The sequence below is a fragment of the Sinocyclocheilus anshuiensis genome, unplaced genomic scaffold (assembly GCF_001515605.1).
Source record: "Sinocyclocheilus anshuiensis isolate Anshui unplaced genomic scaffold, SAMN03320099.WGS_v1.1 scaffold1609, whole genome shotgun sequence".
NCBI classification, from domain to species: Eukaryota; Metazoa; Chordata; class Actinopteri; order Cypriniformes; family Cyprinidae; genus Sinocyclocheilus; species Sinocyclocheilus anshuiensis.
In genome coordinates this window covers 651,361-668,048 of record NW_015540958.1, presented here as the reverse complement: position 1 = coordinate 668,048, position 16,688 = coordinate 651,361, and the positions used below count along the sequence as shown (strand labels likewise).

The following is a 16,688-nucleotide window of genomic DNA, read 5'->3' as shown; positions in this document are numbered from 1 at the left end:
GATTTAAAGTTTGTCAGTTTATTAAGCACCCCCCGAAAAGGCATGAGATCTGTATATATTTGTTTACTGTTAGTTGTAATAAGTGTTTTGTGTAATTCGCTGTATGTTGATTATAATGCAACTGAGAGAGAGAGTTTAATGTGCACTTCTCGTGCTGTGTTTTGTTGAGCTCTTATTGTGATTTTTTTGGAGTGAAAAAGGACACAATAAACTTAATAAAACATCAGTCAAATTTTGGTCATCATTCAGATGAGGTCCGCTACACTTACAACTACAGTTACAAAAGTTATTTAGTCAAGAATAGTATGCGATCTTTTGTCTTTTGTTATTTGATTAGCATTAAAGTGCAGACAGCAGCGCTAGGATTATGCAACAGACATTATACAGCTCAGTGCCTTCACGCAGTTAATTAATAAACCATCGGTTTGTTATATCGGCCTTTTTCCTTATATAGCCGATATGCCGATGGTTGTAACTTGTGGAAAAATCGTCCGATAAAAATCGGTGGCCGATACATCGGTGCATCCCTAATAAAAACTGTATAGACATAAAAAAAAAAAAAAAATTACTAAAACAAATGTTACATTTAAAATATAAAAACAATTCAAAATAATAAAAAAATTATAACAGGATCTCAATACTAAAATAACACTGGTACAGGAAGAGGAAAATGGTGTACTTATTTGAACAGTTTTTATGTTCACATAGTATAAAGTGACAAATGTGTTAGAAAACCTTACAAACCAGTAAACGGTTACAAAATCAAGTTCGTGAACTATATTAGAATAGGTTATTATGATCAGGAATGTCACAATTACTGATCTAAATGTGACCGTGTTATCAGCTTAGTAAAAAGTGTGTCAATCGTTCAGGAAACAAGGACTTTTCAGATTTTGAGGACAGAGCTACAGTATGATCACACACTGCAGTGTCTTAACTGATATTGCTTATCTAACTGCTATTTCTAATGGAGATCAGACCTGGAGCAGGCGACAGAGCCCACGGCATTGGAGTGTCCGCTGCCCTGAGCCACGCAGTGCACGCGGCCACTCTTCAGATCCATTTTCCACAGCCGCAGGGACTTGTCCTGTGCAAAAGATTACATAAACGTCATCTTTCCAAATGTGGGCGAAGCTGTACATTCAGAATCTGCCGTTTTGAATGGCGTGCTAGGCCACTGGTGCAGCTTTTCATGAAAACGTGAAAGAAGCACCTTTGCACAGCTTGCAAACATGGAACCTTTGCGGAAGACATCGATTGATAAGATGGTATCTGCAGACAGATTATCAGAGAAGATTGTCAGATGATTTAAAGATAATTGAGTGCTGACAATGTCAACAATGCACACTGATGACTGAAGTGGAATCCAGTCTGACATTCCCTTTTTAAAGTTTTACAGACAGTTGTTTCTACAGGACCTAAGTGAGAAAACAAATGCGTTTTACATGCCTGGGATGTAGGGCTGCAAATAACAATGGTTCTTTCATTAATTAAATAAAAAACAACTATCAGGCTTATAAAGAATCCTATTTATATTACTTCCTGCCTGATAATTTCCTCAAAACAATGTGCAAACCAAAGCCTATTTAAAAAAAAAAATAGTTTTGATGCATTTTTAATACAATTATCATTATATTTATATAATTTTAATTAGTTTTAGTAATTTTCTAATGTTATGTATTTTTTCTAAATATACGTTTAACCAATTTTATTTCTGTTTTAGTGTTAGCATTATAGTAATTAAAATTATTTTAGATTTTATTTAGATTAGACTTCAAATTTTTTTCATCCAATATTTATATTTTATTTAATTTCAGCTTTGTTTCAATTGCAGAAAATTATATTTTATTGTTTTAGTTAACAATAACACTAGTCCTTTTCAAACCTTATTGAAGAACAAATATGTGAATATTGAAATGAATATTTTGAAAATGAATATTTGTATTATAATATTAATATTGAATATTTATATTGAATATTTTTGTCTAATCTTTTCACTGTCACTCAGTGAAAGCTTCGCATGAATTTCATTTACAGATATGAAGGTAATGATAACATACACTGTGGGAAACACCATAAACAAGTGCATTAACAGCACACACACACACACACACACAAAACTCTATAACATTCATCTTTTTTGTTTTAATCAAGTGTTATTTTAGATCCTACTTTTTACTAATACTTTAAATTAGTTTAGTTATTTTATATCTTCTATCTTTAATTTGAACATTTTAGCAATTTTGTTGTTTATTTGTCAATTTCGTTTTAAAATTTCTATACAGTAATTGTTCATTTTTATTTCAGCTTTAATTTTAGTTATTTCAGTACATCAAGTTAAACTAAATGAACATGAGAAGTGTTGCCTTGGCATCTAGTGAAATAAAACAAGTTCATGTTTAGTTTATTTTAAGTAACCATTTTTCATGGTTTTAGTTTTAGTTAATTAAAATAACCCTGGTTCTATTTTAGTTTTGGTTAGCTTGAGTCACGCATGTTTTCTACTGATCTTTGATCATTGCTCAAATGTGTTTTCTGCATAGAAATGTGTTTTCATTACAGTTCATTACAACTTAATCACTGATATAGGTTTCTGTGCACAAAAAAAAAAAAAGATATTTGAATTACAAGCACACAGTATATACTGCAGTATGCAGTAAGCGTAACATATCCACAGTGCTGCCGCCCTCTAGTGGCTCACTCACCTGTGTGTCCATACAGAATCTGACAGCTGTTAGTGGCCAACTCAAACACCTTCAGCTGAGAGCTGTTAGTGGCCACAACTATATGTGTGTCATCCTTCCCCAGGAACTTCACATCCAGGATATCATCATTGTAGCCGACAAACTTCATAAGAAGAGAAAAACAAGCCCAATAGCTCCAGGTTCCGATATGTATTAAGTTCAGGTTATATCTACAGTGTGTAGAAGGTGGATTGTAAGGCTCACCTGCTGCTGTACAGTGAGAGCAGGCATCTGATAGATGAGGATGTTGTGCTCTGCGGTGACGGTGGCCAGTCTGTTGGACTGTGGCATGGGCAGAAGATGCATCAGACTGCGCGGGTCTAAATCGCCCTCCTCTGTGTTGAGAGCCGGAGCATCAGGCAGCGTCTGAGTGAACACACAGCGCGCTGAGCTGGAGTCCCACACTCGAAGAACACCTGCGGAAAACAGCAAAACACTCAGGGCCAGGTAGAGAGTATTCAACATATGCAGTGCATAATACAGCACCAAAATCAGTTTTTTTATGAATGACAAAAAAAAAGCCTACAAATAACCAAAATATTTTACATATTTAAATGATAATATTTTTTAAATGAATGTTTTTTTTTTTATGGGTTTGTATGCATTTTTGTATTATTTATTTTGACAAAATACAACAGCTTTTTTTTTAATTTCTAGTAAGATATAAATTATGTCTCAGTGTTCCGTGTCATTAACCTCAAAACCTGAATCAGTAATCCAAAAATGTTTCTTTTGTTTTCAAAACAACATTCAAAAAATCTTTTAAACTACATGCAGCAATTAATACTAATCAATCAATCATTTTAAATGCTACATGTGAATTGTCAGGCATCACAGTGTTATGCACAGTATGAAAACAGATCATTTTGACATTTGCTTAAGATTACATTTAACAGTTTTATTAAATTAATAGTGTTTTTAAAGATTGGGTTTAAGTGGGCATTAGATGATGGCAAAGGTCTAAATGTAAAAATATGAGAAATGTGCATAAAAAATTGACCATCCAATATAAATAAAAAATTATATTGGTCAAAAACCAATATGGTATTAATATTTTGTACTTTTCTTTTTTTTTTTTTTGGCTGTGTTGAGGTGGTTTGACCAAAAAAATGTTGCATACTTGCTAGTGTTATTATAGATAATTAAAACTGAATCTTAAACTTAAACAATGAAAATCCATGAAATAAAAAATAGATATACATTTTAAAAAATGTAAACATAAATATTACAATGAATACCTTCAACTTTAACTAACTAAAAAAATAGAAATGTTGCTTTGGTAGCTAGCTTAAATAAACAAGTTAAAGTAATTTTTTTTTAAATTAGAAACATTAAATAGAATTATAAAAAATAAAAATGACAAAAGCACATAATAAATATTAATATATATTATAATAGCACACAAATGATACAAAAATAACACTGTTACTGCCTCAACAATTGGTAGTTGCACCCCTAATTGGTCCTGCTTTTATGAGTTTACATTATAGCATTTTATATTAAACTGGATTCTGATTTGAACTACAGCATTTACCTTTACTGCCAGCTGTGACAAAGTGTAAACCTTCACCCTTCACACCCATCTGAGAGTAATCGCTCTTCCCAGAGAGAACAACACCACCTTCCACAGCCTGAACATCGACAAATAAGAGAACTCCATGTGAAATAACAATGCTGTATTTCCAGACTCATCTGCTTGTTAAGGTATGAAACACAGATAATAGTTGTGGTGCTATAAAGATAAATCGCAGCTCATGGGTCACAGTCACAGTCTGACCTCATAGACAGGGACAGTCCTCTTAACAGCCTTCTTCTTCAGGTCCCAAACCGAGCAGATTTTGTCTCGGCCAGAACTGAAAATGAAGACAGTGTTAAAATTGGACTTTTGGAATTGGAAACAATTCCTTTTTTCCTGCCGTTTTACCTAATTAGAGTTTGGCCATCACTGCCTCAACAATTGGTAGTTGCACCCCTAATTGGTCCTGCTTTTATGAGTTTACATTATAGCATTTTATATTAAACTGGATTCTGATTTGAACTACAGCATTTACCTTTACTGCCAGCTGTGACAAAGTGTAAACCTTCACCCTTCACACCCATCTGAGAGTAATCGCTCTTCCCAGAGAGAACAACACCACCTTCCACAGCCTGAACATCGACAAATAAGAGAACTCCATGTGAAATAACAATGCTGTATTTCCAGACTCATCTGCTTGTTAAGGTATGAAACACAGATAATAGTTGTGGTGCTATAAAGATAAATCGCAGCTCATGGGTCACAGTCACAGTCTGACCTCATAGACAGGGACAGTCCTCTTAACAGCCTTCTTCTTCAGGTCCCAAACCGAGCAGATTTTGTCTCGGCCAGAACTGAAAATGAAGACAGTGTTAAAATTGGACTTTTGGAATTGGAAACATTCTTGCCGTTTTACCTAATTAGAGTTTGGCCATCAGGAGAGAAGGCCAGCGATGTGACGGCACTGTAGTGGCTCTCCAAAACACAGATACACTTGCTGGTCCTCAGGTCCCAGATCCGGATCCCACAGTCCACAGAAGAAGAGAAGAGCTGCAGTCTGCTGATGTCTGGATGAAACTCGACCAAACTGGAAGAGAGACGTTGCAGCTCTTATAGATGGCATATCAACCAGCTGGGCCAGTTTTACAAACTGGGAAGACGATCTCAAAGCAGATTCAATTTTGGAAGTTTCTTCAGTACTTACTGTACAACGCCAGATGATCCTTTCAGATTGTGTGTGCAGTACTGCTTCACAACATCCCACAGCTTGATGGTGCCATCACAACCACCTATGAACACAACAACAAATCATCGTGAAAAAGAAGCATGCTTAATTGTATTGAATGTGCACTAATCTGAACAGTAATTTTAAAAAATGTACTTACAGATAATATAATATTAATGAAATAAAAAGCCATTTAAGTGCACTTAACATACTTATAAGTGCACTTTGTAATAATAATGTTGAACTGAAAGTTTTACTTTAAAGTACATTTTAAATCTTTATGTTTTAATAATCTTTTGTAGTACACTTATGCTGACTAACATACTAAAGCACATGTAAAATACTTGATGATAATTTTAACTGTAGTGTGTTATTTGATATGACATTTGTGACCCTGGACCACAAAACCAGTCATAAGGGTCCATTTTTTGAAACTGAGATTTATACATCATCTGAAAATCGGATAATATTCGGCTGAGATACAACTATTTGAAAATCTGGAATCTGAGGTTGCAAAGAAATTTAAATATTGAGAAAATCATCTTTAAAGTTGTTCAAATTAAGTTATTTGCTATTCATATTACTAATCAAAAAATTAAGTTTTGATATATTTACAGTAGGAAATTTACAAAATATCTTCATGGAACATGATCTTTACTTAATATCCTAATGATTTTTTGGCATAAAAGAAAAATCGATAATTTTGACCCATACAATGTATTTTTGGCTATTGCTACAAATATACCCCAGCGACTTAAGACTGGTTTTGTGCTCCAGGGTCACATATGAAGTTAATATATTTACTAAATTGCAACTTTATCATTACAAATATATTCAAATACATAACTTACCAGTTTCAATAGAAATTACATTAAAGCATATTTTAATTTATCATAAATGCTTGTCTGTACATTCAGCAGTATGCTTTAAACATATTTCAAAGAAAACAGATGTACGTATAAAAAAAGTCCTACTTAAAAGCACTCTAAAGTTCAGCAAATTACATTTACTTGCATTTTATAAATACACTTATTTAATTGCAACTAACATTCAATTAAGTGTCTAAAACGTTACATTAAGTTGCACTTATACAGTATATATTTTTAAAATATATTATTTCCATAATAATTACTCTTTGTAAAGTATTATAAAGTGTCCTTTTTCACAAGGATATTGCTGAGAAAAATAATCTATATATATATATATATATATATATATACACAGTATACAAGTATAACATTTCGCCCTATTAAGATATGTCTGACACCAAAACTGTTGTTTAGTGTTACTCAATGCATCAAAGATCTGGTGATCTTGTGTTTGACCTGTAGCCAGCAGGGTGGAGGTGCAGTCAAAGGTCATACTGGCCACAGGCACATTGTGGATGGCCCTCCACGACCGAGTGCACTTCTCCTGCTTCCAGTCCCACTCAAAGGTCATGCTGGCCACAGGCACATTGTGGATGGCCCTCCACGACCGAGTGCACTTCTCCTGCTTCCAGTCCCATTGCTTCAGGAGCAGAGCCCTGCTGGCGGTCACCAGAATCTGCAGAGAAACAGCAGAAACAACCTCAGTCTGGATTAATGCTGAACCAGCAGACAGGCAAACCAAGCTCATCTCACCTCATCATCAGGACTGAGAGAGAATGAGGTGATGTCCTCTTGATCATCCTGCTCAGAGAAAGCAAAAGTGAGAAATACAGGCAACCATATGCAGTCATGTTTCAGATGTGAGCGCTTCTTCAGTTTTGGGCACTTTTGCATCCCAGGGGTTGATTTTTGTTAAAACTAAATAGTTCACATTTTTATTTTCATTACATAAAGTTCACAAATAAAGCTTAATACCAACACTTAATCGCTCTGCTATTTTTTTTAAAGGCCATATTTATGTATTTTACTGTTTTACCCTTATCTCAGACCCAGACAAAATACATTATAAAAATATTACTACATTTAAAGCAAGAAACTAAAGATAATTATGGTAAAAAGGTTTAACTGACAGATTTCACCATATCTTCCCCAGTTGATTAATCACAATACATTAAGATAACGGTTTTGTACAACAAGTTTCCTGAAATGATGTGCGTTAATATAAAAGTAAGGCCATTTCTAATTAAATCACTTATTTGCATACATTTCCAGAATAGAAATCTTATCGTTTGATAAAGCTAGGTTCAAAGTTCTTGTTTCATTTTGTTGACATATTAGTCTTTATGGAGGAGATTTGGGGATTTGATCTCTTTTTGTCAGCCATTAAAAAAAATCCACCATGTGTAAAAATACACTTTATTTTTTATTTTATTATTACACATTGTGCACTTTAGACATTCTACTAACTATAAGAAACATAGTCATGAAAGTACACTTAATATATTTTTTTAATATATATTTTGGCCGGCTAGCTCAGTCGGTAGAGCATGAGACTCTTAATCTCAGGGTCGTGGGTTCGAGCCCCACCTTGGGCGCAGAACTTTTAAGGGGGAAGTCGTGGCCTAATGGTTAGCGAGTCGGACTCGCAACCCAAAGGTTGCGGGTTCGAGTCTCGTACCGGCAGGGATTGTAGGTGGGGGGAGTGAATGTACAGCGCTCTCTCCCACTTTCAATACCACGACTGCAAGGCACCGAACCCCCAACTGCTCCGGGTGTGTGTTCACGGTGTGTGTGTTCACTGCTGTGTGTGTGCACTTTGAATGGGTTAAATGCAGAGCACTAATTCCAAGTATGGCTCACCATACTTGGCCACATGTCACGTCACTTAAATGGCCTTTTATTTCATTAATAGCCTTTAAATCTGCTGATGCAAATAGATAAAGTGTAATAAAACAAACACCTAAATTTGTATTTTTGATGTTTTCTTTCCACTAGTCTAAAAAGACTGCATTTTATGGAAGAAAAACTGGAGGAAAATCTAAACACTCATAAATGATTTCAATATTTATATATTTATTTATTTTCAAAAAGGCAAAGTTCTCCTGTGATGGGTGTGTTTGCTGTTTTTAGACAAACTAAATAAACGAAGAGGGGGTTTTAAGGGAGTTATTTTTGCCCATAGTTGAAGAAACACATATAAAACAAAACTGTTAAGACACTGACCTGCTCAATGCTATGGATAATTTTTCCAGTATCGATCTGTAAAATGTTGACTCTTGGACCACATGTGCAAAATATGTACTGCTCATCATGACTTATCTGGATGGAGAAACAAAACAAGTACAATAATAGCTGTAATTCACGGACCTAATAATATGATTTTCAAGTACTAAATTATGAACTTACCTGCACTTTACCTCCCTTATAGAACGGTTCTATTTTGCTGGAGACTGCATAACTAAACAAACAAATGAGATGATCATTAACTTAGGTAGTTAACAGGCATCTCAACTAGTCACTGTAAGTTCTGCACATTTTAAAGAATCTTTCCCACTGAGAAGAGTCAAAATAGAAGAAAACGACACTTACTTTGATTTAAACGGCAGCGTGTTTCCAGCCATGACAACCCACGATGTTTTCAACTTCTCGTGAACAATATAGCTATCATTAAAAGCATACGTATTACTTCATATACCTCTATCTTTTACACGCATGGTGCATGTGTTCATGTAAGTGTCGCACAAATATGACGTCGGCACTAAAACTCAAGCTCCAGTGGCCTCTAGTGGCTGATAATGCAAAGTACGAACTGAACGGAGTTATGATTTATGAATTATGACTGAAGCGCAGTTCATGAGCGGCGCGCGGGTCACTGTATACTCTGCGTGCGTTCACCAGCGCGCGAGAGAAGTGTGATGAGATTTGCGCGAGCCATTCCTATCGCGAAGTTGATGGTCAAATATGTGATCTATTTGAACTGTTTAGAGAAACAGCCACTTTAAAATGCTATGGAGAAAGTCGAACAGTATATCTTAAAAAGGCAAACTAAAAAGACTGATGAAAAGAGGAGAAAACAGTCTTGAACCAGCACTAACATTCAAATCTTTTTAAACTACTCATGAGTCATGGCCACCTTTTCTAGAATTTATCACGTTGTATTGTAGGCTTATTTATTGTGTAAAATTTAGTCTAACTTGTTGTAGAATTTATATTAGATGATCTGTTAAGGGAATAGATTTTTCCCTATAGATTTTTTAATACAACTGTGGCATTGTTTCTTCATAACAAATGCTATATTGATTAATTAAAAAAGTCGTTATTGGCCTGGTAATGATTAATAGGCTAGACTTATTATAACAAATGCTATACAGTTATGAATATGGTACATGGCCTTCAGATATTCCAAAATATTGCATAGATTAAATCATTAAGAGCCTGATGAACTGTTAAGGAGTAAGAAATAAACAATATAAATATAAGGAAATGTTAAGTTAGATTGACTTCCCATGGCATGTTGAATTAACTATAGCCTATAAGTGCCTAAATAATATAAAATACATATAGGCCTATATATCCTATGTAAACAAGTAATTGTTAACTATGATTTTACTTTATTGCACAAACTTTGCATAGCACAAAAGACCATTTCACAAAAATAAATATATAAGCAAACAAACAAATAAATAAACAAAGCATAGCACAAAAGACCATTTCACAAAAATAAATATATAAGCAAAAAAACAAATAAATAAACAAACCCTTACGAGTGAGCCTGACCCGGGACTCTACTAAAACAGTTCACTCTTAAAATGTGAGAACATTTGTTCCCCTGGCTTTATAATGTCTGTTACGGTGGTCGAGAAGTGCAAAACAAATCACAATTCTGAAATTATAATTTTTTCTGAATTGTTGTTGTGCTTTCTGAATTGTTATTTCGTTTTTTAGACTTGCATTTGCGTTTGTAATTTGTTATTTTGTTTTCAGAATTGTGATTTGCTTTGCGCTTCTCGGCCACCGTAGTCTGTTGTATTGTTCTGTATTTGTCGTTTAAAGCATAAAAAACCTCTAGTGGCAAACAAACGAATGCCAAACAAAAATATCCTTTTAGATGAATAACAACAATAGTAATAATAATAATAAATTATCAAATATAATACATATATAAATATAATAATGTCATTACACTATAATTCCTTAGTAAGGAGAAAGTGCTGGTTACAAAATCATTTGTGTAAGTACATGTTCATAAGCGCAAAATAATTATTTAAAACAAATACAATGTTTCAGTTCAAGTTCATTTTTTGTTTTTAATTAATCGTTTGTTTATTATTTCATCGTTTCTATCGGGGTTTAAAGCGCTAGAAGTCTCCATCCACGTACGAAAAATAGGAAGCGAAGAAGTGAGCTACGTCATATCCGATATCTAGTTCATGTCTTCAAACAGACCTCAGATCAGTTCGTGTCAGTTCAGGACCAGCGCACGCATGTGCAGTGCTGTCACACACCAACACACTGGTAGGTCACTGGCTGATTCATTCAGTCATTCAGAAATAATATTTTCAAATATATCTGCTGCTTCGTGTGTAAACTAGTAATTAGTGTGACTGAAGTGTTGCCTGTTTAATTCTCAGCATGCACCTATATAAATGTGTTAATTGTTATTATACCTTTAAATGTAACGTCAACTTGATTTTATGTTATTAATTAAATTAAACCATTTTAAATCATCCTGTGGGCCCCTTAGAAGTTTGCTGAGGCCCCCTGGTTGAAAACCATTAGTCCCTTTGTGTCCCTTTTATAGCTAAATGATGTTTATATGAAGGTGTGTCTACTCCTCCAGCATTTTCATTTATTTCGTGAGACCTCCTGCAGTTTAGGACGTGTAGGACAGCACCGTGTGTGTCCCTTCTGAACATACGGCCCCTGTCTACTCTTCCTCCACCTCCCTCATCAAGAAGTGACAAATCCAGCAACAGGATAAGCTTCATTTAAAGCACTAAACAACTCTCTGCAGTGACCGATCAGGACTGGTGACTGAAAGGTTATTGGTTCTCCAGGGTTTGGATAAAAGGGTCCATAATTTATAAGTATTTATTTCATATAATTTATTCCTGTGATGCAAAGGTGAATTTTCAGCATCAATACTCCAGTCTTCAGTGTCACATGATCCTTCAGAAATCAGTCTGATATACTGATTTGCTGCTCAAGAAACATTTCTTATTATCATTAATGTTGAAAATGGTTGTGCTGCCTCATATATTTGTGGAAACTGTTATACATCTTTCTCAGGATTCTTTTATGAATAGAGAGTTCAAAAGAACAGAACTTATTTGAAATACCATTTACTAGCCCCAAAGTAGGGCACTTCACAGATTTCTTCAACATTTCTTCGATAATTACTGCTTATTAAGTGTATTTCCATCAAACTTACCAATGCTACTGATGTCTCTTTTCTACAGCCAGTTACATGGAAGTCTCTTGCTATCACATTTGCGTTTGGAGGAGGTCTTCTTCTAGGGATGAAAATTCTTCAAGAGAGAAAAGGAGGAAAGTAAGGACATGGATTTGTGCATCTGAACAGCATGCATAAGTGATTAACCTACACAGCATTGACTTGGTATTATATGCAAATGCTCCACATCATAATGAGAGCATTGTTGTTAATGTGTTTTTGGTGTTGTAGTGATTGAGGAAGAAAGAACAAAGTCGATGGGAAAAGCAGCACTTGGAGGTCTGTTCTCACTCGTCGACCACAACAACAAATCCACAAAGAGTGAAGATTTCCTCGGCCAGTGGCTGCTGATCTATTTCGGTTTCACACACTGTCCAGACATCTGTCCTGATGAACTGGAGAAAAGGCGGTTGATGAGATTGGTAAAGCAGCATTTCTTTTTTTTTTATTATGAAGAGCCTTCAAAGCCCAAGGATACTTTATCAGTCAGGTATAAAATATATATATACATTATACAATATTCTTTATATGATGTTTATTTATTATTATTTTTATTACAATGATTATTTCATCAGATAAAAAAATCGCACAAAGTGGCATTTATTTAAAGGAAAAATAGTACAAGAAAAATTTTCAAGTAAACCGGTTCATTTTCTGTCACAGATAGAATTAAAACGCTTCCAGACATAACACCAATTCTCATCACTGTTGATCCTGATAGAGACACACCAGAAGCACTGGCAGCCTATGTCAAAGGTGAGCAGGGATCATTTTTTTCACTCTACACTTACCGAATGCTGTAATGTGATTCCTCGTCATCTATATTTTTCAAAATCTCACATGCAGAGTTTCCCCCAAGCTGATCGGTCTGACAGGCACAGCTGGTCTCCAGAGCCTACTACAGAGTGTATTATAGCCAGGGCCCAAAAGATGAAGACAACGACTACAATGTGAGCTTTTAGTGTATAATGTAAAATAATGTAGTTTAGCTTGTGTAATAACCTGACAGAAGAATGTTATTTTCTTGACTAATATTAAAGGGATAGTTCACCGAAAATGAAAATTCTGTCAGCATTTACTCACCCAAAAGAAGATATTTTGAAGAATGTTGGTAACCAAACAGCTGATAGTAGCCATTGAGTTACATAGTATGGAAAAAAATAGTCAATGGCTACTATCAGCTGTTTGGTTACCAATATTCTTCACTTGAGGGTGAGTAAATGGTAACAGAATCTTCATTTTTGGGTGAACTATATCTTTAAATAATTCCTAATAATCTCACAAACCTGTACTCAGCATGCAAATATTGTATTCTCTCATAACCGCAGGTTGATCACACCATCATAATGTATCTGGTGGGACCTGATGGCCAGTTTCTTGAGTATTTTGGACAAAACAAGAAATCCTCTGAGATCTCATCATCCATTGCATCCCACATGACGAAGTACAAGAATGGAAAATAAGATAAAGGGCACTGCTTCAACATGACTGAGTGCTTGTTTGTGTCTCACAACAGTCATTACTCTGTGAAATGGGCTACATTTATATGAGGTGCAACTCTGATTTACGAATTCAAAGACTTTTGAAGCATTTCCCATTTTGCTGCAGCGCAACACAGTAACTTTTGTTGATCTTTATTCATTTCCATAATGAAATTCAAAGGATTCAACTTCAGTAAAGCATGTTTTGATTGATATTTTGTAATGCATTGTGTTGATGAATTGTGTAGTTGCGTCATAATTTATATACATTTTTCATAAATTGCATTTATTACCTGGATGAAGACTTTCAAATGGCCAATCTTTAGGCAAATTATTAGCAACAGAGAGATCATTCACTTTCACTGCATCTTTTTACCTCACAAAAGCACATTTCACCATTATTTTACTCAACAACTAGGCTGAAGTGTGACTGTAGAGAATAAGTCTTCCATTTACAATTAACAAATGACAAACAGCTAAACTGGACTGCAATCTGAGGACAATAATTAATGATGCTGGATGGTACAAACAGACTCCAGCAGGAGTTAAGATTTCATCATGTCTGGAGCTCAGTTCGTTATGGATCTGGTTTCTCTGCTCCTAAATTCACATCAACACATTCATCTAAATCAGATGATAGTCTGATCATCAGTAATGTGGATGTGGCTGATTCTGCTGTGTATTACTCTCACACATGGGACAAATCTGTTAGTGAGTACGTATCACAGTTATTCACAGCATGACAAAAACCTCCTCACTGCTCACATTCACTTCTGCTTCTAGACAACAGCGGCTGCCAACAACATTGGGGCACAGTAACTCATTTGGGCCAGGGGGGTTGTGGCCCATCAAACAGTAGTGATAAACATAGTGTCCACTTGGATTCTTCTCTGTTGTGTCTCCTGATATTCTGTGCAGATTTATTCACAGTAACTCATTTGGGCCAGGGGGGTTGTGGCCCATCAAACAGTAGTGATAAACATAGTGTCCCACTTGGATTCTTCTCTGTTGTGTCTCCTGATATTCTGTGCAGATTTATGCCAAATGTTTACAATTTCTAGTTGAAATCCACGTTCCTGCAAAGTTTAGGTGCAAGAGGTGTAGGAGTTTATTCAAAATTACAACTTGCAAACTTTCTGACCATCGAGTCCAACTTGTACCACGTGATCGCGGTACTACCTGACCACTGCGCATTTGTTTGGCAGGGACACGTTCAAGCTCAAGCCGGTGCGCAACGTTTTGCTACGGTTTCCGGGTTGAACAACATGTTTCCTGGAAACGGTGTGCAACGGGGTTTGAGATACGTTTTCTCTTGTTTGGTGGGTGTGTCAAAAATGTAAGCCCAATCAGCAGCAACATGTATATAAACCATGATTACTAAGCTACATGCAGGTGAGTTTAATCAGAGTTGGAGTAGCCCTGGATCTTTAAAAGCCACTATTTTACAGAGGTTTTTGTTGCTGCAACACGGTAGTTTGTTTGGTGTGTTTTGCTGTTCTCGCCTCCTGACGCATTAATTCAGCGTGTTTTCCAGCAGATCATTGAGAGATCTCAGGTCTAGAAGACGACAGCTCAAGTGTACTGCTTGCTGACTGCTGTTTTATTATGTCTGTCCGGATGCTTGAGCACAACAGATGCTACTCGAAGTAAAGCCTCAGGTGAGAAGATCTGTAAACTTGATTACACAGCCCCAAGAAATGCAGTAGCTAGTGTCTTTGAAACTTATTAACAGTTTAGTAATGAATGGGTTTCTAAAGTCCTTTAACTTGAAGCAGATAAATGTGAAATTTGAATAAAGGTTGGCGTTCTGTTGCAATAACAGCAAAGCCAGGAGAGTGTCCACCCGAAAAACCTGTGGGAGGATCATGTGCCAGGTCCTGTACTGGTGACTCTGACTGTCCAGACAATGAGAAGTGCTGCAGCAATGGACGTGGACATCGCTGTACGGCTCCATATACAGGTATCCGTATTAAAAATCGGATGATACTAATGTTTTTCTTGGTGTCAAATGTAGGTTAACTTATTCATTCATAGGACAGTTTTTAAACTGGATGGCTTTACAAAATTAATAAAACAATACTTGGAATGTAACTCACTGTAGGTAAAATTTGCTGTCAATGCTGAGTGTTTAGTGGTGCATATATAAGACTGAATGCCACTAAATAGACCGACTAAAGCTGACTATCCGTGTCCATGCAGTGAAGCCTGGTCGGTGTCCCACACCAAAGAAGATTCCAGCGTGTGCTTTTTTTTTTTTTTCTTACGCTATCTGTTTTGAATACGTGAGACGTCTTGTGTGTAATGGTATGTTTCTGATGCTGTTATCGGTTTATAATTTATTAGATTTATTTTATCTGTACTTATGAACACCATCGACAAGGAGGTTTAAACTTTATTTTTTTTATTTTACCACTTTAATCAACACCTTTAACGGCATTACGTCAAACGCACCAGTCTGTTCAGTCAGGAGATGACACAGGGGAACGCATCACTCAAACTGGACAAAATCACTCTTCAGGATGCTGGTGTTTACACTTGCTCCGTCAGCACAAACACTGGCAGCCTGAAGAAGAGCTTTGGAGTGAAAATTGCAGGTAACAAAGCAACATGTACTGATGTTCATAGAAAATCATGCGAATCAATTTCAAGGTCTTACAATGTGACTGAAACTGCCCTGTGTTTTAATGCCTGCTTTGTTGTGTTTTTCAGCATTCTACTCTGAACCTCGTCTGCAGTTCTCATTGTTAAATGATGGAGTGAATCTGCTAGTGACTTCAGATGGGGGTTACCCTTCTCCTACACTGCAGTGGCTGATGGAGAACTCAGACATCACTAACCAGGCACAAACGCACCTCATGCAGGACACTCATACGGGACTTTATGTTGTGTCAGTTGGATAAATCTCACTGAAGTCACAAACTCCTCCCTGACATTCATACTGCACAACAAAGCCCTGGGACAAGACATCAGGAGAGAGATCCAGCTCTACTCGGGTAAGGACTTTCAAAAACACGTTGTTTAAAATTCTTATGAATCATCAACAACATTTGTGTCTAAAACTAATTAGCATTTTAATTCAATTTCTTTGTACAGATAAGAGTGAGAGGCAAGGAGAGTCAGCGTACAGATGCCATGGATGCTTCACGTTGATCCCTGTTATTCTGCTGCTGCTGACCGTAATGAGTGTATTGTTTCTGTTCATTACAAAGAGAGAACAGACCAAACTAAATGGCTTTACGGAAGTGGAACACCCTTCTGAAATTCAAATTCCTAATAGAAAAAGTTCAATATGTCTATAAAGGTTCCCTTTCATGGGAACTTCGAACTGCGTCCTCTAGGGGTCGCTATGGGGAACGCCTCGTCGTGACCCGTGTCTGAAGCATACATTGAAAAAACACCAA

The 16,688-nt window shown here is 36.0% G+C and overlaps 1 protein-coding gene, 1 long non-coding RNA gene, 1 other non-coding gene and 1 pseudogene across 3 annotated transcripts in view; 3 read left to right on the top strand and 1 right to left on the bottom strand.

The window, feature by feature from the left end:
* Nucleotides 1–9,131, bottom strand: part of LOC107690018 (transducin beta-like protein 3) — a 28,176-nt gene extending 19,045 nt beyond the window's left edge. Inside the window, exons 1-14 of the mRNA XM_016488249.1 lie at nt 8,944–9,131; nt 8,761–8,812; nt 8,578–8,673; nt 7,108–7,155; nt 6,915–7,030; nt 6,811–6,848; nt 5,465–5,549; nt 5,177–5,347; nt 5,039–5,114; nt 4,796–4,892; nt 2,949–3,160; nt 2,706–2,847; nt 1,214–1,272; nt 981–1,087 (exon numbers count right to left, since the gene is read on the bottom strand). Coding sequence (XP_016343735.1) covers nt 981–1,087; nt 1,214–1,272; nt 2,706–2,847; nt 2,949–3,160; nt 4,796–4,892; nt 5,039–5,114; nt 5,177–5,347; nt 5,465–5,549; nt 6,811–6,848; nt 6,915–7,030; nt 7,108–7,155; nt 8,578–8,673; nt 8,761–8,812; nt 8,944–8,975 — 1,331 coding nt within the window. The 5' untranslated portion in view covers nt 8,976–9,131. The remainder of the gene's footprint in view (nt 1–980; nt 1,088–1,213; nt 1,273–2,705; nt 2,848–2,948; nt 3,161–4,795; nt 4,893–5,038; nt 5,115–5,176; nt 5,348–5,464; nt 5,550–6,810; nt 6,849–6,914; nt 7,031–7,107; nt 7,156–8,577; nt 8,674–8,760; nt 8,813–8,943) is intronic.
* Nucleotides 7,877–7,949, top strand: trnak-cuu (transfer RNA lysine (anticodon CUU)). The gene has a single exon. It is a non-coding gene; the product is annotated as a tRNA-Lys (tRNA).
* A 2,039-nt stretch (nt 9,132–11,170) lies between the features above and the next one.
* Nucleotides 11,171–13,269, top strand: LOC107690019 (protein SCO1 homolog, mitochondrial-like; annotated as a pseudogene).
* Nucleotides 13,270–14,726: 1,457 nt separating this feature from the next.
* Nucleotides 14,727–15,534, top strand: LOC107690033 (uncharacterized). Its single transcript, XR_001634391.1, has 3 exons — nt 14,727–14,945; nt 15,110–15,247; nt 15,487–15,534. It is a non-coding gene; the product is annotated as an uncharacterized LOC107690033 (long non-coding RNA).
* The last annotated feature ends 1,154 nt before the right edge of the window (nt 15,535–16,688 follow it).